Source organism: Nuphar pumila, chromosome 3, assembly GCF_984573655.1.
Source record: "Nuphar pumila chromosome 3, dmNupPumi1.hap1.1, whole genome shotgun sequence".
In the NCBI taxonomy this organism is placed as follows: Eukaryota; Viridiplantae; Streptophyta; class Magnoliopsida; order Nymphaeales; family Nymphaeaceae; genus Nuphar; species Nuphar pumila.
In genome coordinates, this window is record NC_143251.1 from 38,020,790 (window position 1) to 38,046,239 (window position 25,450).

General features: G+C 37.8%; 1 protein-coding gene across 3 annotated transcripts in view; it reads left to right on the forward strand.

The window, feature by feature from the left end:
* The first annotated feature begins 639 nt into the window (after nt 1–639).
* Nucleotides 640–25,450, forward strand: part of LOC149842624 (protein MODIFIER OF SNC1 1-like) — a 28,296-nt gene continuing 3,485 nt past the window's right edge. For 2 of the 3 annotated variants that reach the window (XR_016430795.1, XM_089999330.1), the window contains exons 1-7: nt 640–933; nt 2,266–2,346; nt 18,884–19,009; nt 22,657–23,035; nt 23,201–23,297; nt 23,514–23,582; nt 23,703–25,375. Coding sequence is in view for 1 of the 3 variants with exons in the window: in XM_089999330.1 (XP_089855456.1) it covers nt 2,315–2,346; nt 18,884–19,009; nt 22,657–23,035; nt 23,201–23,297; nt 23,514–23,582; nt 23,703–25,375 (2,376 nt within the window). In the remaining 2 variants the exon portion in view is untranslated. The remainder of the gene's footprint in view (nt 934–2,265; nt 2,347–18,883; nt 19,010–22,656; nt 23,036–23,200; nt 23,298–23,513; nt 23,583–23,702; nt 25,376–25,450) is intronic. The other variant, XR_016430796.1, reaches the window with a different exon arrangement.

Here is a 25,450-nt window from a genome sequence, read left to right on the forward strand (position 1 = left end):
GACCGACCCCTACCAATTATACAACGATACCATTGAGATTTGAACTTGCAACGTCCTAATACAAGCTAACTTTTGGTGTGCACATGGATTAGACCAAAAAGTTTGAGCTATTATTTCAGCCGTTCATTGTGCAAACGTTAGATGCCGTTCATCTACGGCATCAAACGGCTCTGCTAAAAAAGTGGGACGCATCTAAAAGATACAGATTACAGGGTCTTTCCATAGGATTTTCGGCGCCGTTCATCGCGTGGATGAACGGCGTCATTGCGTGCTCCGATGGATTACCGTCAGAGCACGCTAAGTGATACGCACTCATTTGCATAGATGGCAGCAAATAATCATGATGGCTTATTTTTCAAAGCCACTCCTGGGTCACGAAATCACTGACAAAAATCAAGTTCTCTTGTGCCGGTTCCTCGAACTTTGAGCGTAACAACATTTTACAGGCGGCAAGCAAGAAATGCATGGGCTTATTCTTTATATTCAAAAGTTTGTGAAGACAACATTTTCCCTTCACGAGCGTGACATTCAAGCAATCCCAAAACACAAGTAATTCTACATAAAGAACGAGGGTTTTATCGTAAATGACTACCGTACTTTTCGTGACCATAAATGCGAGGGCGACTGTTTTTGTTTTTTGTTTCATTTTTTCGAACAAAAAAATTCACAGAGAGAGAGAAAGAGAGAATCCCCAAAATTCGTGTTTTCTCTCTCAGACGTTAAATCGAGAAATCCCTCTCTCCGATTCCCTTCGTCGCTTTCGCGACCGCAGAAAATCGCGATCTTCGCAGTTTCTGCAGTCTTTCCCCTTCGAGAAGATTTGGAATCGGATTCTTCCAAACGCGAACACACACACACAGTTTTCCTCCTCCTTATTTTTGCCCCTGTCTCGTTCATCAGGGTGTCCGATCTTGGGCCTTGGAAGGCATCCAGGCGAGTGGTTCCTCCGATTTTGTTGCTTTTTGATATAGGGTTTCTTTCTTGTTTTTTTTTGATCGATGTATCGTGTATTCCTTTGTTCTTGGAAGCGATCTTTTAGGGTTTTTGGTGTTTGGTTTCGTTTGTGTGTTCGATTTGTGTTGTTGACCTGTTTGGGTTGTGAGGATTGGGCCTTTCGGTTTGAGATGCGCTTGTGGAGTTTGGTTGGATGAAAAATATGAAAATTTTGCCTTCTTTTTTTTTCTCTTTCTGTTTGCTGGTTGGGATTTGCTTTTATCCTTCATTGGTAGATGAAACAGGATATGCTGATGAGCATTTTTTTTTTGTTATATTTTGCGATATGAAATTTTTGGTGATGGAGAAATGTTCAGTTGGGCTGATATCCTGTTTTTAATCTTGGCAGTTGTAGTAGGGAGTTTTGTTCTTTCTCTTCTTTCATCTTCTTCCTTTCTTTGTAAATGAGGAATCAAGATTTCGGGGCTTTCCTCCCCTACATCTTGCTCTTCTGTAAACGCTAGAACAAAAGGGTATTGCCCCGGTTGCCGTGTCGTCCCCGCTTCCTCTCCCGCCTGCAGCCCCACGCTCTCTGATCAGATAGAACCATGGGTGTTGCTGAAACTCAACATGGGTTCTCATAGAAACACCCTTTACAGTCTAAGATGTAACGACGTTTCAGGTTGTTGCACGCTTTTTCTTATGCCCCCAATTTTCTACTCGTCTAATTCCCTTCCCTTGACTCCTTTGTAACCTCATTGATCATTCTGTTGCATCGCATTATTGCAGGTTTGGATTACATCTTTATTAGCTTCCAATTAAATTTTGTCCCCTAAAATCTAACATTATTGATCTTTTTTTTGGCCGTTTGATTTTTTCATCTATTTCTTTTTTATCTTCGTTTTGGCATTCATTTTTACGATGTGTGTGAATGATTAGTGACCTAAGTATTATTATGTTATATGATCTTAGACAATAGTAATGAAGGCAGAATCTGACATGATATGATTTGATGCTGGCAAGGCTAGAAACCAGCATGATGTGCATTACTTGATATCATCAATCTTGCCGATTTTGGACATCGCAATTTTCGAAATGACTGTCTATTATTCATTATTCATGGAAATTACTGTCACATTTGCTACAAAATTAATCTCATAACGGTTGCATTTTCTCAATGTTCATTTTCTTTTGATTGTATTACTTCCAAGTTGAAACAGTGTTCATCTTTGATTGTTTTCCACATGGCACTCAACATGTTTCTTCATGATTGCTTAACTAATTTCTGTCTGCCTTGTAATTATGAATACGAATGCCATTTTTCCAACTTAGGTGCTAAACTAAGAAGATTGGATGATCTTGCAACTTGTGCAACGGGAAAATGGATTCAAGCACCATGACAGGAGAACGAAGGTACTTTGCCTTCTTCCTCTGTTTATGTCTTTCTTCCTGAGCATCCTTGACAAGTTCTATCTTCATGCTTTATAAATCTTAAATTTTGTTACAGTATCAATGGCTCTTACAAGTGAGCCCTTGTTAATCTAATACTCTTCTTTGAATTTTGTGATGATAATGAATGCATGGAACTTTTTGGACTAGATAAATATTAAGTTGTTTATTTGTTTTCTATTGATACCATGTCACTTTCTTTGATGAACCTGTTGGCATGAATTGGTAGTAGGATATCACTTCTTTGGTTTTGTGCTTAAAAAACTATCAGAGTTTAACTATGTCACACGGATGTTCCATTTTTGCTCCTGTTCTGTATCCCCTTATACACTAGTCATAATAAAAAATTCATAAAAATTTCCATATCCTCCTGTCTGCAACCATATCCATGCGGCAGAGGAGTTTAATTAAACTCCATGTGACGTTTGACTGCATAAAATCCTAAGCATCATAAAAGCTTCAAATACTGGGATGGTACTTCATTCCTTGGGATTGGGGGAGTTTCTAATATAATCACCTATACACATTGTTAATGGGGTGGCTGGATATTGTGATTTTTTTATCCTAGTTAGTTATATGATAAACTTTATAAAGATTCTATTGCACAGAAACTATTATAATTCCTATTGGCCAGTTTCACTTGTTTAACACTTCTAGTCTATATCCACTATGGTCTTCTTTAAATTCACATGGACTCTTTCATATTGTCTGAACATACTTTGCCTGATGGTCTTTAATTTGCTAATTTTGACGTACTTGTATTCTTTCTTTTATTTCTGGAGTTGAAGTGTATGTCCAAAGTCTGTCACCATCTCTAGTCTGGTGTGGGTCTGAATAAATGCTACTTCAATATTCTTCTAGTTTTCTGCATCTTGAAGTCCATACAAGTTAGATGGTCATGGAGTGACTGTTCACCTATACCTTAATTAATTCTATTTGCTTTGCATAAGAAGACCACTTGTAGACAAAGAATGCTACCTTTTTGCTAAAGGCAACATCAAAACTAAATAACTTCATTTAGTTAGGTTGTAGACTTTATTTTTGGAATCTAGTAGCTCTAGAGATCAGAAGAATCATTTTAACCCAGCATGTAAGAATAAAGATCTACGAAAAATTTGTCAAAAAGTACACATGATGCAAAAGTAAGTCCCTTTTTTGCTAAAGGCACCATCAAAACTAAATAACTTCATTTAGTTAGGTTGTAGGCTTTATTTTTGGAGTCTAGTAGCGTCTTGTTGCAAGCATTTAATAAATAATACATCAAGAAAATTTCATAATTCATATTCCAGTTGCAAGTTGCAACCGTTTAGCGAATGCATCCAATTGCAAGATTAAGAAAAAGCCATAATTCATATTCCTGTCGCAACCATTTAACAAATGCATCCAATATATTATGAAAACTAATAAATTTGATTAAGAAATGTACATTTTTCGAGAAATAAATCAAATGACTTGTTATATGAGGTTGTGATCTCTGCAAGATAGAAAAATCAATAAACTAAAAGATTACATGGAGATATGGTTACATTTTTAAATGCAGAAAATAAATTATGCATTTAAACACTAAAAAACATAATTTAATTTCAAGTATTTCAAAGTCTAAAGTATAAACTTTAAACTTTAAACTTTAAAATTAACACAATTCACTACTTCACTTCAACATGCAAACTTCAAATTACCAAAATCAAACCAACAAAATATTACAAGTCCATGGCAAAAAAGTCACTTTCAAACAACCAAAGCAACATAAGAGCTTCCAAGTTAGACTATTCCAACTACATAATCAAGATTCAAGAGTTCATTTCATAGACAATAGTCAATAATTTGTCATCTTTCTCTTCCCCTTCAGGTCAACAATAGATCTAGAGGACTAAGTGCTTCACGTCCTCCATTCCTTCCACTTCCTTCATTTCCTATTTCCTATAATGAATATTTAAAAAATTAAAATATTCAAAAATCTTAATTTAAAATATAAACAATACATATATAGAAGAAAGTGAAAATATAAAAAAATACAAGATACATAATGCATACCTTGCCTAGGTCTACTACTAAAGAAACGATCAATCCAGCCCTCGGGAACTAACGATCGCTCTTGTATATTGCTAGTCCTATGACCCCTAACTCTATTTGATTGATCTGAATCCTCTTCAACCTCATTTCTATGTGTGATTATTAAAGGCAATGGAGATCTTGATTGCACATCTTTGGTTTTGGAAATAATGCTTGATTGTTGTGCACTATCATCCTAGACTCTCCAGATGATGTCCTCTGATTTCAACATATTTTATTCTACAACAAGTTTCAGATTGATATCCCATTTTCGACTAGGTCGTTTTTTAGTGATTGTTGCACCTTTTTATAACAAGAATATAAAATATGAATGCTAACAAATAATCAATAATGTATAAATATTTTATAAGGTATTAAAAAAAAGTACAAAACACTTTAATTATACATGTCAATCAATCAAAGATTCGAATGGATATACACCAAAGTATCAACACGATCTTCATTGAGTCTATTTTTTTAACATTATGAATCTAGCTATAGGTGTTCCACACTCTTTCGGCAGAAGATGTGTTGATAGGTTGAGATAAAATCTTAATGGATAATGCTCTCAACTCGGCCGTATTACCACCATAAAAACGCTACCAATTAAGGACTGATATTGTAGAATTCAATACATCCATTCTTGTTGCATTTCGGCTAAATCTTTCACTTCTCGATGCAAACCCATAAGTTGTGACCTATAAAGTGAAGAGAAGATAATGCTTCATTTTCACCATATATGATATCAAGTGCGAGCATTGCACTATCTAAAATATGAGTCTTTTTCTGCAAAAAAAGAAAAGATTGTTTAGCTATAATAAGAAAATGCAAATGAAAGAATAAAATAATTAATGTCTAAACTTTAAATTTTATCAAATAGATTATAATGAAATCTTTACCTAGGGAAAGTCGTTTGACCCCTCATGGTGCATGGATCTTGAGATACTCTAACTCATAATATTTTAGATTAAGCATATGGGCATGGAGGGGTACGCTCATTCTATCTCATCCATTTGAGACAATCTTATGAATCTTTTCATATAAATCTAGTTGTCCTTTTAGATTGTCTTTGATCTCCCCCAACATATTGTTCGTGCCTTTATACACTTCACCAATTATAGGGCCTTTTTGACCAAAAAAATTGATAATCTTATAGACGGGGTTTGTGATTAATAATGCTAAACAAACAAAATCCCAATATTTTTCATCAAGAATAGTTTTTTTTTTTGTAATAACTCTCATTTTTATAGTCTCATCAGGGCATGATTGCTTTCACTTACTCCATCTATCTGATATGACAGTAAGCCTCTAACTCTCCCTTACATCAAGCAAACGCTTCATAGTAATGTAATGTGAAATAAACCTTATCTTTGCAATCTTTATTAGCTATAAATTTTAATTGCTTCTAAAGATTGCTAAGGCCTTCGAATGATTTGTGATATACTTCACAATTTCTTTACTTTGCAAATATGTATCTCCCAATCAATGAAACTTACTTGCCAAATTTTTGAAGACCAAATCGAGGGGTACACAACACAAGGTGACCAAAATATATGCTTGTATGTTTACCTCAAATTTTCGCCAGCTAACTTGCAATTTGTTACATTGTCTGTAATCACTTGCACCACATTAGAAGGTTCTATTATTTTAAATCTAATATTTAAAAGCTTAGCAATATTTGTAGCTGACTATTGCACATTAAATAAGTCACTGGCACATAAGAACATTGACCCAAAACAATTTGATGCATGCATATTTATTAGGTGCTTGTTTTTTATATTTGTCCAACCATCTTAGACAATGGAAACTCTAAACTCCTCAAACTTTTTTCTAAATGCACATAACTTTTTGTAAACACACTCCTTATTGTCAAGAAACGTTGTTTGGGCTTTTTCATATGATGGGGCTTATATCTAGGGACTTGTAATGCCCCAACTTTCAAATCTAGTTTTTTTAAAGCATAAAACACGAAGCGTGAGACACATTATGTCTAACCACGATACCTCAGACCCTTATTAGGTCTCTCCAACAATCATAACACAATGGTTACGCATAACCTGCATGACGTTTACATCATTCTTAGTTGACGTAGAAAAATACGAATCACACGTACTCGTATACGTGGATAATCACACAACGTATGCATATCTTTGTATGCATATCTTTTATGCGCACAAAAACAACAACTTACACATACCTCTATGCGTATTTAAATATACAAGTCGCGTATACTTTTATACGCATAGAAAATTCAAACATATAATCATAAATGCCTGCATTGATGCATTCACTTATGTGCATAAGTCATTCGAGCGTACACTTGCACTCCTATGCAATTTATGCATACAATTATATAGTCATTCCACTCGAGCCTATCACTGAACTCACAAGTAACTCACACATACAATTATACGTACAATTCGGCTTGCCTAGAAACTCGTGCATGCCATTATACACATTTCTTCCATCTTGTTACTCCGGGACACCACTTCCGGCTGATCTATTAGAACTCATGCCTCACAAAGGGGTGTTCATTCAACATGTGTATTTTTTCACATTTTAATCCTAGGGATTTCAAGAGAACTCGCACCAAATTCTGGGGTACATCATTACATTGACCCTTGACTGGAAACCTCACAATACTATGAACGTATAAAACCATAGCTCAAACTCTGCCATGTGTATCAGAGTACAAATTCCCTTAGACCACTAGCGCAGGGAAAATGTTCACATCTTCCCTGACGGGAACAACTTCTGTCTACGTTCACTCATTCCCTCAGGGCCGATGGGGTGCAACTTCACATATGACTTGCTTGCTCGACCTCAGTGGTACGAGCCAAGGTTACGGTATCGCAAGACTCAAACCTGACCGTAGTTTGTGCAACTTATCTTATCTTACAAGAACTTTTTTCTTGATGCATGTTATTTCACAAGGAATACAAATGCCTAGATATTATCACATCAGCAGTTGCACTCGGGTCAATACCCGTACATTTCATATTACCAAATCATGCATCTTATGCATATCACAGACTATTTGTCAAACTTGCGAATATCAAACACGGATAGCGAAACCTTGCATTCAAGAACTCATTTGGTCCATGCCCATCACTTTCACATTCAAAAGTGTACATAGATACCCATATCACATTTATCACCCACCATTTGCCATATTCGCAAATGTCAAAAATGAATGGCGAAACCTCACATTCATAGGGTTCATTTAGGGTAAATACCCCCAAGTTCACAGCAGAACAAATACAATGCGTTTACAGGTATATATCCACCATCTCTACGTGACCATCATAATCATATATCTTCTAACGTGTGCAATCTGTTCTATGCAATTAAATTATAATGCATTCGCCCATTCATTCTGCCCCCTTCCAAATGTGCTTCTGGACAGTCTAGGATCACAAGTTCACTTAATAGCATAACCCTGACAAGTAATGCATATGCCAAGCTCTCATAAATACATTACAAGGTCAACATTCATCATTAACGCTTTCAGTTAAGTTATTCCACAACGACGAACATAAATAACACAAATATTTGTAAATATGCATCAGTTGCATATGCACGAATTGCATATCGACATCCAGTCAAACCACCCAAGCACATATACCTCATGAATATTGCAGTTCACTTTACTTTCCAACGATACGAGGCCTAATTAATGCCGATACTCCAACCGAACTAAGCACTAGAGGGACCGCTTGAGCACTAGCATATATTAGCCTACTAGGAACCAATTAACGAAGGGAACAAACCAGACAAGGACTCGACTCTTGTAAATGAGTTCAACAAAAATACACCTTGGCTACATGCACCCAACACAATTCTCGTACATATGCCTTAATTGCATACGAACGCATCATAATACACACAATCATGCATATGCCTCTATTGCATACACACACAAATAACAATTATTTTCTGAGCATATGTCACAATTGCATACACCCCACATCACATACGTCTGTGTGAAAAGATTCGTTTATGGATCTGGATTCAATCCAGACCCGTATCCACATATGGGTCGTGGTATCAGAGCAGTAGCTTGGGATTGCATCTCCAAACAGGACTGTCCAAAGAAATCTTAAGCTCCAAGCCGAAAATCTGTGAGTTCAATATATCTCGTCTGCGTCTTCTCCTTCAATCTGCCTTCTTTGTCTAAACCCATAATCAATCTGCGTCTTTCCCTCTTGAACCCTTTTAAACCTAGACCTCCAATCAATCAGCGTCTGCCTTCTTTGTCTAAACCCAGAATTAATCTGCGTCTTTCCCTCTTGAATCTTTTTAAACCCAGACCTCCAATCAATTAGCGTCTCAACATATTTCTGTTTTCGTGCCTTCTTAAATCAATGTCTCAGCATATTTTTGTTTCTTTAATCGACGGTTTCTGAAATTTCTTTTCTAAAATCAAGAATGTCTCTCGACTTCTATCTTCTTCTTCTTCTATTGACAACAATCTTTAAAAGGATCATCAATCTGCTGTCAATCTGTCTTGAATTTTTTTTCTGTGTTATCTATACCATTCTCGTTATTTGAGATTATGGGTTTTGTTGAAGGCTAGTTATGTTCATTCAACAAGGTATATTTCTTTTTATCAATCTGAAACCGATTCAGTGTTGACAACATCAGACTTCTTATGTTTGCTGACCACGACAGGATATAACCTTTCTGGTTAAACCTTCAACAAAAAAAAGGTCGTTGATTCTCTTATCTATTAACCGAATCTGGTCTGGAATTTTTCTTTTTCTTATTCCCAATCACTTGTGTTACCCTCAATGGATTCCTCATTCTCACAAACGCCTCTTTCTTCTAATTTTCTTAGTCAACTCGTTTCTGAGAAGTTAAACAATAGCAATTTCTTGACCTGGAAAAGACAGATCGTCCCTTTTATAAGGAGTCAATATCTCTCTGGATATCTGGATGGGTCAATTCCAACCCCTCCAGAGTTTATCTCGCAAGAAAAGGAAGATGATAAAGGGGCATCCTCTATTGTGCTTCTCAGAAACCCAGATTATATCACTTGGATGAATAGAGACCAAGCATTGGTGGCATACATCACCTCTACATTGTCACAAGAGGTTCTTGTAGCCATCCCTGATGATTGTTCAGCCAGAGAATTGTGGGATAAGTTACTTCAGACATATTCACAAATATCCGAGGCTAGAGTTATGTTTCTTAAGCAAGAATTTCAGATGTTGAGGAAAGATTCCATGTCGATCATGGAATACTTAAATAAAATGAAAAGTATCACAGATCAACTAGCTATTGTGGGATGTGTGGTTAATGACAAAGACAAAGTACAACAAACTCTAAGCGGACTAGGGTTAGATTATCATGTTCTAACAACGTCATTATTGTGCTTCCCAAAGCTTCCTAAGTTTGAAGATTTACGTGCAAAATTGTTACAATATGAGATGAGTCTGAAGGGGTTTTCTGAAGAAAATCATGTGCAATCTGGGACTCAAGAAGTTCTTGCTACAGGGCTAACTTATGGTAGAGGAAGAGGAAGTAGTGCTTTTCGAGGCAGGAATGGACAGGGAAGACTTGGTTTTGGGGGTCGTGGGCTACTTCCAACGCCCAATGTTTCTTCCAATTTGCAAGGTCAAAGGCTCATTCCTACCCATTTCTTATGTAACAAAAGGGGACATATTAAAGCAAATTGTTGGTTCAATCCCCAGAATAAAGGGAAATCTTTGCAATTAGAAGCCAAGAAAGACACAAAAAATTTAAAGGCTGAGAGAGAAGTAAAAGAGTTACTATTGGCAGCACTGGCAGGGCTAAATATGAAGCAAATTGATAAAGGCACTTGGTATGTTGACTCAGGGGCAGCAACCCACGTTTCAGGTGATGCGGGTAAACTCTTAAACCTTATTCTTTATGTTGGTAGAAATAGCATTGTCACTAGAGATGGGACTCACCACTCTATATCGCACATTGGAAATGTTGTTATACCCATGTCTAAGTCTTCTCTTCAACTTCCAAATGTTCTTCATGCACCAAATATTTAGAAAAATATTGTTTCTGTGTCAAAACTTGTTGATGATATTAATGCTCTGATACCATGCGAAAAGGTGAACTCCAGGTTTACCTGCGCTAGGAGAAAAACGAGAAAAGAAAAAAGAGGGCTGCTGAAAGTCACGACTGCATCTTCCACTCGTGACTGATCTATTTAAAACATATGTAAAATAAAGATTACAAAGATTAGGGTACAGAAATACCCTTTAGTGAATGTTTAAAATTACAACATAGCACAACTCGTATGTGGATACGAGTCTGGATTGAATCTAGATCCATAAACAAATCTTTTCACTGTGAGTATGCCTTACTTGCATTGTGCACACAATTATACATTCGTACGTATGTCATCCCGACACAAGCACATACACAATATCGACATACACTTTTAAAATTTTAATAATACTTGCAAAACACCCAGTTTTATATACAAAATTTATCTTTTAATGTTTAACATTCATCCTGCAAAACAAAACGCATCTAAAGTTTCAAATCACCCTGTTCTTCTGTTATAATTACACATCCGCCAATTCTAACTCCGGTTACTGCATAAACAATAACTAAATATTTACGAACCCAAAAAGCCTTTTTTGGGGTCTACATATCTCGTTGGAAGTCAGGACAAAACTTGCCCTATCTTCATACGCGGTTATCCTAAGACGCAGTAAAGACGCGAGGAATCGTGCTTCTAAAGTCGTGTCCTTAGTTCGGAGACTTCTCGAACTACACAAACTCGGCACATACCATGTGTGGGGCACGCGGCAATGACAATGGAGGTGGTTGCAATGCGTATAGCGCGGCAGCAGCGTGAGTGGCACGACGGCGGCTTGACAGTGAGGGCCCAGGCAGCCCGACGCGACAACGGCTGCTGCTCCTGTAGGGCGCGGTAACATGCGGCGGCGACCACTCTTCCTCCTTCCTTTCTCTTCTCCTTCAAGATAGCCGAAGAAGATCCATATCATATATATATATATATATATATATATATATATATATATATATATATATATATATGCTGATCGACCCATCCTAGTGTAGAACAGGATTGAGACAGGTCGGCAGACTCATTCAGGAGTCTACTGTCAGCATACCAGTTAAATCTGAAATTGTATTCAACACCTGCAAAAAGAAAATCAGATTAGAAAGCATGAGGTCAGATTCAAAACAAACAAACTTATATCTACTGTCCAAGAAATCTGAAATATGCAACTAATTGACTCACTTATACAACGTTGATCAGACCACGAATCTGATTATGGTATAACCTTACATGATATTAAAATATCAGCCAAGAAAAGAATCAGATCTCACCAGGATACTGCACAAAAAAATCTATACAAGACTCATGTATGAAAAGTACCCAACAATGCACAGGAACCAAAGTTTGAGCATCCACAACTTTGAGCATACAGGAAAAATTCTGAATATACAGGAATTCTGGGCATGCAAAGAAAACAGTCTGTCCATATTTTGAACAGAGTCAGACTGATTCAATCACCCAAATTGGTTCTTATTGATCCAACCAAGCACACAAGGAAAAATTTCCTGGTCTTTACATGACGATCTGGTCATGCTTAAATAATGTTGAAAAAAAAACAACAAAACGTGACAGCAAGAAAAAAATTATGTACCAAGACACCTGATTTAACATAACGAAGAAATAAACATATTTGTTCTTGTTGGGACGTTGGCTACAAAACTTGCCAAGCTCTAACTCACCTTAATCGGTAGAAAGCGTGTGCTCTTTGTGAGCCGATCCACTATGACTCAGATATCATCATGCTGACGACGGGTCTTCGATAATCTCACTATGAAATTCATTGATATATCATTCCACTTTGACTCCGAGATGTCCATTGGCTTTTAACAGTCCACCAGGTTTTTGGTACTCGATCTTAGCTTGCTGGCAAGTAAGACATCGAGACACAAACTCTGCAACGTCCTGTTTTCATTCCATTTCACCAATAAGTTTGTTGTAGATCCTTGAACATCTTGGTGCTACCAAGATGAACAAAATATTTCGACCTGTGGGCCTCACTCATTAACTCCTCTCGAAGAGCCTTGAGAACCCACCATCTATTACCAAACATAATGGTTCTGTCGCGTTAGGCTTCTAAGCACTCAAACAACTTCTCGAAGTCCGGATCAGCTAACTAGAACACCTCAATGCGATCTATGATCTCGCATTGTGCTCTCATCCCTACACAATGGATGTGTTCAGCTTTGTAAGCAAATGACTGCAACTTGATAAACTCCTCGAGTAAGTTTCAACTTTGCCCAATCAAACTGATGGCTTATACCGAAGTCTTCCTACTAAGTGCATCAACCACCACATTTGCTTTACTCGGAATGTAAGTGATGGTAAATTCATAGTCCTTGAGGAATTCTAACCACGTGCGCTATTTTAAGTTCTGATCCTTCTGCTAGAAAATATACTTAAGACTGTTGTGGTAAGATAGAACCTCAAACTGACCCCTTTATGCAACAACTTCGTCATCGGGCAGCTATACGAGAGAAGTCTTGGATAAATTTACGGTAATACTCAGCCAATCCCAAGAAATTTCTGATCTCTGTGATCGTCTTCGGTTGCTCCCAAGACGACACTACTTCCACCTTAGTTGGATCCACCTCAACATCATTTCCTGACATGACATGACCGAGAAACATGACCCTGTCGAGCTAGAACTTACACTTAGAGAACTTAGCGTAAAACTTATGTTCCCTTAGTGTTTGCAGAACAATTCTCAGATGCTCTTTGTGCTCCTCACTTTTTGAATAAATCAGGATGTCATCAATAAACACAATAACAAACTGATCCAGCCATAACCGAAAGACTCGATTCATCAAGTCCATAAATGTATATGGGGGCATTCGTGAGTCCAAAAGACATCAATGCTTGCATTTGGATCAGAAAGTTGTCTTCGAGACGTCCTCTTGCCTTGATTCACAATTGGTGATATCCCAAACGAAGATCAATTTTCTAGAATACTTTGACTGTGCGCAACTGATCAAACATGCCATTTATATATAGACTGAAACATGAAGTTAAATATGGTATGCATAACCACGTGCAACAGTTAATACATATATACGCAAGAAAATCAGAAAAAATCTGAAAAATCAATAATTAATTGCACATGAAAAATCAAGAAAAATCAGCAAAAAATTTTAAAAAATTATCGCATGAAACAATGATTAATTACATAAAATACAACCATCAAACCACATATGAAACGTTTGTCTCTATGAGCCACATAAGACATCAACTAATATAGAATCATAGACAATATTGCATGCATATTTCAAAAAATGCAAAATATTAAATATCTTGCAATTAATAACAAGTCACAAGACTCATATTTTCATATTACACAAACAAAAATATTATCGTAATAGTTGCACATGATTTTCAATTGCTTTTCACTCATTACTTGAGTGGCCCGTTGCTATGCCTGATCATCTTATGCCATCTTTGTTGGAGGGGAGCGAAGCATGATTTCTGCCTTGATGTAAATCTTTAATTTTCGTAATTTTTTTTGGAGAGTAGCTTTGTAATTTTACTTATAATAAAGATTTTTTTACCTTAACTCATTTTTTGAGTGAAAAATTTGTGGAAATGCACTTGTTTTTACCTTAACCCAATTCTTTGGATTAAAAACCGATGAAAATGCACTTCTAATGGTTTTTAGACAAATGTAAAAGTCAGCCCTCAAAAGGTATTTAAAATCCAAATGAAAAAATAACTTTCATCCTTTTGAAATTGCGTCGAAGTTGTTTCATATGATATACCCTGTATCGTACAATACAAGGGTGTATCGCACAATACATTTGATAAAGGTATGATACACACTTGTATCGTGATACAAGTGTGTATCGTATCACAAAACCCAAAAGTAGTGATACCTATGGTATATTGTACGATACAGTACGATACTTAACACTGAGTTTTGCGGTGACTGCACATAAAAACATGAGTTTCACCTTGCTTATCTTGCCCACTCTTCTTTTGTTTCCATACGTAGCGCCATAACACAATTGTTTTATGCATGTTAGGTGGTTCTGGGCATGGTTGCCAGTTGAGTAAGCGGGAGCGGGAAGCGAGGCACTTTCAAAATTTTAGGAAGCGGGAAGCGTGGGACCACTTAGGAGCGAATCGGGAATCGTCTCGGAAGCGACCTAGGAAGCGAGGGGAAGCGAAAAAAATAAAAATAAAAAATAAAAAATAAAATAAAATTTAAAATAAAAAATTTAAAAATAAAAAAATAAAAATAAAAAATAAAAAAATTGAAAAAATGGGGGAAGAGCGGGGGAAGCGTGATGGGAAGCACACTTCCCATTAAAGGGAAGCGTGCTTCCCATTTAAAATTGGCGCTTTCCCACGCATTTCGGAAGCGCTTCGAGGAAGCGCGCTTCCCCACTTACCTAGGTGCTTCTAGTAACTTTGGTTCTGGGTCATCTTCATAGTACCCATCTATGTCATATTCTTCTTCATCTCCTTCCTCAAGCTCATATGGACAATCAGGCTCCTTATCATTTCTATCATTCTCAACACCACTTGTAGATTCATGTCCCAAATTGCGAAGAGAATCGTCATCGTCACCGTAACTGTCGAGTTCATTGTTTGTGAAAGTCATTATTGAAGCATAGAACAAGCAAATATACCTGTGTCAGTCTAAACTATAGTACGTCAAGAATTAAGATGCATGTGAAAGCGAAACTATATAACACGACCACATGGTGAATGCCTTTGTGTGCATTAACCATGTCAATTCCACACAAAAGAAAAACCAACACAAGCAAAGTAGCCAACTATATAAGATAACTAGTGATGAAATCCAAATGATGGTGAACGGTTCATTTGGACAAATTAAAAGCAAACAATGATCACTCACACAAAGCAAACCACAAATCTATAAAGTATACTATAAACTAATATCTATGCGATTGTGTGAAGAAGCAGTTACAAATCTATAAACTAATCACATTTGCAAATTGCAACTATAAAGAGTTCCAACTTCTAAGCAATTTTCTTAATTAAAAATTTTCTGGTTGGATCATCAGCCTTAACATATATGCATTGACGATTGGATTCCCAGTTTACATTGTATTCATGGAATGTTAGTGACAAACAAATATTTTTTTAATTTCCCTACTTCTACAAGTAAAAAGCCAAAAACACACACCACTGACTACACACCAATTGACACCTTTATCCCATATATATCCAACATTCCTAAAATATCCTATACTATCACCAAGATTTTCTGGAATAGAAGTATAGAGTATAGAGTCTATAGACTATAGAACCATCCATTCAGGCAACACAAGTACCTTTGCATGTAGTCACCAAATCTTGAGCATAATACAGCAGGAAAAAAACAACAACATGCAGTGCTGGGTAAGGACTAAGGACATTATACAAGGAGCAGAAAAATTAGCAGAACTTGATCAAGAATGGTCCAAATTCATTACAATGTTTAGGATAGGAAGCATGTAGAATTTCATAAAGAAAAAATGCAAAGCTTGTTGCAGCACACAGTGAGCAAAAACCCTGAGCAACAGATATGCAGAAATTATCATAAAAAGGCTTCGGTAGTGCTAAAAACAAACCATCATAGGGAGATAACTAGAGCACACCACGGTAAACAAATAAGATTTACGAAAAACAGAAATAATTGGTGAAGGATATAAGCAACATTGAGTCACTCAAACACAATATATAAGCATGATATTCAGTTATACAAATACAACACTAACAACACTCATAAACAACCTGCATTCATGAGAGATGAGAACAACTACTCGGCACAAAGGAAGCTGTTCAGAAAACATAGCAATTGAGAGTGACAACCAGAGTTACCGGAAACGCCTAGCCAAGTGGGGAAGCGTGCTTCCCCGAAGCGCGTTTTGGAAGTGCGAAATGTCACGCTTTCGAAACACGTTGGGAAGCGCCAAATTTTTTTGGGAAGCACATTTTCCATAAATGGGAAACTCGTTTTCCATTTATGGGAAACACGCTTCCCCCTTGCTTCCTAGGTCGCTTTCGGTTCGCTTCCTAAGTCGCTTCTGAGACAATTCTTGATTTGCTTCTAAGTCGTCCTACGCTTACCGCTTCCTAACATTTTGAAAGTGCCTCGTTTCCCGCTTTCGCTTTTTGTATCACTTCCTCGACTGTCAACTAATAAAAATCCGGAAGAATGGCATTCAAGGATTATACAACCCAAAATCAGAACATGTAATTCCATCAATTGGCAAGAAATGAGCTATGGTAATAAAAAAAACAAATATTCAACAAGGAAAAGGGATGAGAAGTCCAAAAAAGGGGTCAAACTGACAAAGAGAGAAGGAGAGTAGAGTCAGAGCGAGAGAGTGAGAGACAGAGAGAAAGGGAGAGGAGAGTCAAAGTGAAAGAGGGAGAGACAAAGACTGGGAGAAAGTGGAAAAAGACAGAGAGTGCAAGAGACATAGAGCGAGAGATGGGGAAAGAGAGCGAGAGATAAAGCGAGACAGAGAGATAGAGACAAAGGGAGAGGAGAGTCGGAGTGAGAGACAAAGATAGTGAGAGAGAGCGAGAGTGATCGGTCGTACTTGAAGGTCCTGAACACACCCATAATCATCGGAGGTCGTCGGAGCCTGTTGAAAGTTACCAAAAGTCGTCGGAAGTGCCAAAAATCATTGTATGATCGCTGATCGCCGATCACTAGAGGTCGAGAAAGAGAGAGAGATTTGGGAAAGTCAAAACCCTATTTGGCTTTCCCTTTTATAGTGGCATAATGACCATTATACCCTTTAAAAAGTTTATTTCACTACTAGGAAAATCGCTTTCCATTATTGGGAAGCTCGCTTCATATTTATGGGGAAGCAAGTCCCCTGATGTTTCGGAAGCGCGGCGTTTCACGCTTTAGAAGCACGTTTTGGGTATGCATGCTTCCCCATGTATATGGGAGCTTATGGTAACCCTGGGTTATCATTAACCAAGTTGAGTTAATAGGACAGTACTTTTTTTTCTAAAAAATATAAAAAACACACCTTAAGTTTGGCGATGTTCAAAAGCACACCTAAGTTTTGGTAATTGCAGAAAACATTTATTTAAAACTTTGGTGGGAGCAAGCCCTGGATTTTTTTATTAACCATTGAAAATTTTAGGTGTATTTTTTAACAATATGGAAAATTTCACTTAGGTGTGTTTTTTATTATTGCCAAAATTTTAAGATGTTCACAACTCAATGAAAGTCCATTCAATCATGTTCTTTGATGTCTCCAAGTAGACCATGAATTGCGGACTGCATTATACAAGCTAGTACCATCTATAAAATTGTTAGGATGCCACACATTTATATGATGCATCAAGTCACATGGGCATCATGAGGCCCCAGGCTGGATTGTGATATGGACTCATTCATAAGTGAACATAAGTTCACCCATCAAGTGGTGGTCCTTTTTGTGTTTGTGAAAAGATAGGTGTTTAAGCTATCTTACAGGGACATGATACAGCATGGATACAAGTATATATGAGACATAATTCTTGGGTAGATATAAAAAAATTATGAGCTGACTTGTTTAGTTATGTGAATGAGATGCATTAATGCAACCAGACAATCAATTGAATATGATTCTCTTGAAAAGTGGAAAAGAAAAATATTATGCTTGGATGTAGTGTTCAGCTTTTAAACTTTTATCTTTATGGCATTGGTAAAAGTTGATAGTATCTGAAATTGGTTTTACAGTGAAAAGCTCAAGGTTAAAGTTACCATCATAATTGGATTGGAAGGTTGGACATGTCAACGGTGTCCTTTGTGTGTTTTTTTATCTTGATTTTTCCTACTAGACTTAGAAAATACATAGATAAACATTAAACAAAATAAATGTTAATTGCTGACATCCATCGCTTCCATTTCCCAGTGATGGTTTTGCTGTTATTGGTTATTTCAACATGTCTCCTACATTGGATCCTGCTTTCACTTTATTCTGGATGCATGAAGTTTGAGAATGCTGAAGAGATCCTTTGGTCTGTGTGTATATGTGTGTGTGTGTGCACTCACAGTCATCCCAATTCCAGGTTTGGTTCTTTCAGTCTAGGGGCTGAAATGTTGGGTCCAGGCATGCCAATATTTGGCCCTATTTTATGTTTGTATGAATGTGTGTGTATGCACACATGCATGAGCAAACTTTCATGTTCACAACAAAAGGAGCAATTTGGACCAGTAAAACCTTTTGCATGACCTTCTTAGTGTACATCTGAAATTATATCAAGATGGGCTTTATTCTATTGCCAAGGTGAATAATTACTGAAGCTATAAATTAGCACCTCTGATTCAATCCTCTTAAGTTATTTGATGGCCTTTTTTTCTGCCTTCTTTTTCTTCTTTTCCTTTTGTCTTTGTTAATTTATTGTGTTAATCTTGAATCATTTTTATAGGTGGGTTTCTGCAAGAAGAGGGGGCATGACTGTTCTAGGAAAGATCACTGTTCCTAAGCCTGTCAACTTGCCTAGTCAAAGGTTGGAAAATCATGGACTGGACCCAAATGTAGAAATTGTTCCCAAGTAAGTCCTTTTAATCACAATGATATATATATTTCAGTTATTGTGTACCTTTCTGAAACTTGCTGCCATACCTCCTCACATATAGATTTAGTCGGCTTCATTGCATGAAATCATACATGAACCTAATAGGCATGGTCATTGTCAGAAAAGGAGGAAAATACTATAGTCACAGCGGTATAGGTGATCAGATTTCTTTTCGGCCTTAGTATATGCAAATAAATGTTTTTGGGGTCTGGTCTTGTATATTCAAGTGTATATGCACAATGTTGAAGTTGGAAACCAATGGAACCACCCTCTCTATGAAGGCGTAGTCTTGATTTGTGTCAGGCAATTTGAAGCCGTCCTCTACAACAAAAACCCCTCCCCCACATCCCCACCCCAGAAAGAAAAAACCTAAATTTTGATATAGCTATGTAATGTGGACACCTCTAAAGGGGCATTGCACATTGAGTAGTGTGGATGTGGATGTGTGGGTGCAGGGACACGGATGCCAACCGTATCCGGGTACATTTCTGTCCGAAATTGGACTTGGTAAATCCCGACTGAGTCCAATTTCATCCACATGGTTATGGATACATACAAAGTACGCACAGATATATGTATGTATGTACATATGTTTGTTTGCTATACCCTTGTGGGTTCCAGACCCCCTACTGAGCAATGTTAAGTTTATTTTTTTCTAACTTTTTTTTCTCATTTGGCTCTTCATGTGATCTACATGTTTGGTTTAGTAGAAACCAGCCCTTGGATTTGTTGGTCTGCCATCACTAATATTGGAGACTATGTCCTTCATTGCTATCAATTCTGTGCCTTTAGTAGCTAATCAGTTTTATGTTTAAAGCAGATGTAGGTTTTGCCATTAAAACAACTAAGCTGTGAGTTTCTATCAAGGCTTGAAATTTTGGTGGTTTGCCTTCATGAATCATTGCAATTATCCTGGTTGGCCCTTGGTCAGCTCAATTGGTTCACCTGATATGAATGTAGCTACCTCTAATTTTTTATTCCTTATGGGATGTAGTCATTACCTGATATCTGGGATCCTGCAGGACTTCAATGGAGAAACAAATGGTTAGAAAATAAAATAAAGGAATAGGAGAGGAGTCAGGAAGAAGAAGAGAAGTGGAGAATTTCAGTGTTCTTGAATGGGCTCCCATAGCTCTAGAGGGGCATGCCCTTATGGTATTTATAGATATCACATGCAGCCTTAATCAGGGATGATCATAGATATCACAGGTAGTCCTAATCAGGACTCATAGTAAAAACACTTCAGTTCAACAATATTACCCACACATGGAGGGATCATCCTGTTTAAGTTTTACAAACATAATTATTACCTCTGGGTGATTGCTGAAGCAGTGTAGGGACTGGTGCAGCAGCTAACCAGTGCTTGGGGGAGTGTAGGCACTAGGCAAGCACCTTATGAACAATTTTATTTGTGTTTGGGTTTCCTTCTGTTGATTATTCTTTGGGCTGGCACCTAAGGTGACTCCTAAATCCTAATGCTCATGACTAGCTAGACTTCTACACAATTGATTTACATTTGTAATCCGAAGATAAGGATAGGGTTTCTTTCATTTCATGTTTATTGAAGAGCATTATCTAAATATTTTGCATCATATTGTTTATTACTTTGTAATAATGTTATTATTTTGAATATCTAAATTAGTTGGGCAGTGCCAAAGTTCATAGTTAGGTTCCTATTTCATGACATTGGTTTTGTATTGTATCCTTGATACATGGTAGTTGCATTTGTTTTTGGATGATCAACTGCTTTAGTTGCTCATAACATGTGTGTGTGTGTGTGTGTGTGTGTTTATGGGTTGGTTATCATAATTTACAGTCTAAGCAATAAAGCATGAATATCATCTTAAAAGTGAAAATTCTTGGACCGTTAATAATTCTTAGACAGCAATTCTAAGCCATTATAGTTAATAAACGCTAAATGGTACATGCAAGTTGAAGTCTAAAATGTACATAGTAATAATTTTAAAAAGAAAAGCGACTGATACATGTCATCGACAGTCAATATGCCTGGTTGACCATGTCCAAGTAATGTCATTGCATGTCCGTTATGTTTTTGGTATTGGTGGTGTTGACACAGGGCGTGCATGCTATTTGTCCGTGTGACATAGGTGATAAGGTGTTTTCATCCTTCCTACATGTCCACCTTTGTTGTTCTGCAGCCAGGTGGCTAAGTGAGCATGTCCCTGTAGAATAGCTTCAAGGGTAAATTCAAAATATTTGACTGAGTTTTATCAATAGATTTCCAATAAAAAAACTGAACCGGAACCTGAATTTGTTGAGTTTAGTATTTGAAAACCATTTATGATCCCTTTTGTCAGATTATGGAACCTAAACATGAACCTGGCAAATATGGGTTTTGTTCAGATCCAAAACTGACCCATATCTCGTCTGTTTTCATCTCTAATTTTTGCTACTACCATATGTAACTATTTTATTGCCAATATGGTGATGTTTATGATGGTCAGTGCATGAGTCTCTGTTATCATTGTCAGCACACTCAGCATGCACGATGCTAATCTGTGAGATTTATAGTTTTACGAAGAACTCTATGTATGTTATTGATCTTGGTGTGGTTGGTTAACTGCTCCTACTGCAAAGGGACATCAAGTTTCTTGTCCTTGTTGTATACACAGATAATCAATGTTGTGGATTCTGTGCGATCCTACCTTTGGGCATGGAGTAGTACACCCTTGTGCCATGTACAGTGTAAGGGGTGTTCCTGAGTGTCATTATATTTGTATTTTTGGTTGCAGAGTGGCTTATAGATTCTTTTGTTCACATTCTATTTACATGCATTCTAGAGTGTTTTCATTTTTCATTCTTGATCTTAAGTATAACCTTGAAAGGAAGATAGTGATTGTACTGCATGTATTTTTTTCCTCCACTCCTTTTGTTCCGATTCCATATACATAGTCTTAGCAGTGCTGGTTTGTTGCGTTCGTTTTTTTCTCTTTTAACATACATATGAAACTGACTGTGTCAAGTTAGAATGCCCATGTTTCTTGAGATAGGATTGAGTGGGTTTATCCCTCAACTTGCACATCAAAAAAGAAGAAAAATGGGTGGGTGGGTGGGTTGAGGCTCTGATATATAAGTTTCCAATATCTGATGCCATGATGCTTTGTTTGTATTTGCTGAGTGTTGGTTATGCATAATGAACAGTTGTCACGTTTTAATTACATTTAGCCTTTTGCTAATGCAGTCATTAATGTTGCATTATCCATATATCAAAAAGAAAAATCATATATATACTTTGTAAGTTTCTATTTTTATTTAAGAGATCTCTATGTAATGGGTTGGAGCAGCTATTGGCTTTATAGGACTCCCCTGCCAAAGTTGGAAATTTTCCGTTGTAACCAACATTTAGATTTATTCATGTCTTACTAGTTCTTTTGTATTATGATGAAAAGAAAATTCCGAATATGAGTTGATCTAAATTTATCTTCCTGGCAGAAGATGACTTGCATTCAACAAGTCTCTGCTGGATTGGGACTCCATAATTTTATTCTCTCGAGACTTCAAACTATGAAAGCTTGTCTTGCATGCACATCTGCATGTGCAGACCAACCTGGAAAGAAGTTACTAACACATTGGCTTATTTTGTTTGAGTGTGATTTCTTCAGAGGTACCATCAGCTGGGGAGCTGCTAATCGTTCAACACCTTCAGTCAATGCCTGGGGTTCCTTGGCATTATTGTCTCCTAATGCAGAGGGAAGTGCTTCTTCACTTAACCATTTAACTGGCCGCCCTTCATCAGGAGGAAGCGGCACTCGTCCATCAACTGCTGGTAGTGAGAAATCACATGAACCAGCTCATAGTGCATGGAGTTCATCTTCTCGGCCTTCATCCGCTTCAGGAATGTTGCCAGGAAACAATAGTATAGCAGCTGCTCGTCCGCGAAGTGCTGATACCAGGCCTGGTAGCTCTCAGCTTTCACGATTTGCTGATACCTCAGTAGAGGGTTCTGTTGCATGTCGGGGACCTGGAACATCAGAAAGAGTGGTAGAGTTTTCTATATTGCTTAATTTAGATATTCAATGATCTTGTTGTGTCAGTGAATGGCATTCTTCTGTCTCATTTTATAATCTATAGACTTCCATATTGATGAGTTTAGGATTTCTTCTTTTATTCTCATGTCAGCGTCTGTTCTCCTTGTTTTCTTTTTAGGGAACTGCCCCCTCAAAAACAAGTGAATTTACATTGTCCTCTGGAGATTTTCCTACACTTGGCTCAGATAAGACTTCTGACTCGCATGGGCACCAAGGTGCATTCATTCACTTCTATGCATTTTGGGAATTACTACTATTTGCTGGCTTTGAATAAATGCGGCATGATCTTAATGTTGTTTCTTATTGCATACTTGACTGCATTGTATTTCACAAACTACATCTTGCCTTTTTGCTTTTTTAAATGCACATGGCATGCAAACAATTCCGAGTCATCTTTTTCACATTGTTTCCATTTTTTCATCTTTACGAAGGGCATAGCTCTCATGGGCGTCCGTCTTCTGCATCTGGTAGACCACCATCACAAAAAGGTTCTCCAAGTGGTGTGTATGACTATTGCTATTTCTCCTCATCTGTATGAAAAATGTGTGAAATATATGTTATTTCAGTAGTCTTTTTAAAGGAGAATATCTGAAGGATTTACTGTCTTGTTGTGTTCCCAGAAGAGCCCAATGGTGGAAAATCAGACAAGGGAACTGTGAATACGTGGAAAAGAGATAATTCCCCTTATCGAGGAGGAGAGTCCACTCCTCTGGAGAAGTGCCAGAGGGAGCCCCAGCATACACTGCCACATGCTAACATGAACATGCCAACACAACACTTTGACCCTTGGTATGCTGCTCCAATCCCTAACCAGCCTGAGGGATGTTGGTATAGAGGTGGACCTCATGTTGGTCCTTATGGACCAATAGGAGGCCCAGGTGGTTATCCTCTTGATCTATCGGCATACTATCATTCTCAGATGGCAATAAGGTCTGTTCCTTACCCACCAACAATGGCAAGGGCGGGAGTTGGTGCAACTGGGTACTCAAAAAATGGCGAAGCTCGGCGTCCTGTCATGCAAGATTCCTACATGATCCCTGGTCACCCTCTCATCCCTGTTCGGCCAGGCATATATCCTGGTCAAGTGCCTTATGATGGGTACTGTGGACCTCCCACAGGGTTTTGCAAGTCTGACGAGACTGATGTCCCTGTAGTGGAGATGGGTGTTGCTCCTAGTACACCTGACACCAGATTTCACAGCCAAAGTGTACATCCAGACCCATGCAACTCTCTCGTGAGGCCCATGGTGCCCTGTGACCCTAATGCAACAACTTCCAGGGATCATATGGGGCGTGCACAGGATACCCAAGGTCCTTACAAGGTTCTTTTGAAGCAACGTGATGAAGTGCCAGAGAAGGATCCAGAAGACAAGAGAAGCCATCAGGTAAAGGCGAGCAGCCAGCATTCTGGAAGACCTACTTCACAAGCATCATCTGTGGGTGAAAATGATTGGGACACAGCTGCCAGCATTAATGAACCAATGGACTTCTCAAAGCCAGCGTTTAGTGAGGATTCTTTTGGAACTTCCAAGGATCATGCTGCTGTTACTGATTCACATGAGAACAAAAGACATGCAGTTAATGACAAGTTAGTGGAGAAAATTGAAGTTGCAAGTAAGCCAACCGCACATACTCAGCGATTCCCGGTTACCAAAACAAGTAACATATCAGCAAGGAAAGCAGAGACCGGAAATTTAAAATCTGTAACTTATGATGGGCGTTCTGAAACTCAATCCAAGGAGGAGAATGTGGAAAAGTTGAAGATTGTGACTGCCAAGCGAGATTATCCAACAAGAGATGTTTCCACTGATATAACTGTTGAGATTAGGTGGTCCTCCAGTAGAGGAATGGCTATTCCATGCGACAGTTTAGAAGCTTCGTCTGGGGTTAAGAGCTCTGACATGCCTGAATGTGTACCAGCTGAAAAGAGACAGTTCAACATGGAATCTTCAGTTGGCAAGCTAGATTCTTCAGAAGTTGCTGAAAGGGCTCATTTCCAAGGTTATAAAAGAGGCCATGGCACAAATGGTAGAGGTGATCATCGTGCTAAAGGAAGGTTCAATATGCAGGAGGGGGAGGGCTGGAGACAAAAGATTTCTGGGCCAAAGACATCTACAATTATAGTGCCGAATGCAGAGGCTTCTGAGGTAAATGTTCAAGAATGTACAGTTTCTCAAGGTTATCATGAGAAGCCGGCTGATATTCCCACCAAGACAGGAGAACCCACATCAGATATTAAGACAGGAGAACCCTACATGACATCCTCTAATGATTCAAGCGATTACAAAGCACAGGTGTGCCATTTTTTTCACGACTTATTGTTGTAATCTTCATCTGTGACATAGATGTTGATATTTTTCTCATTTCTA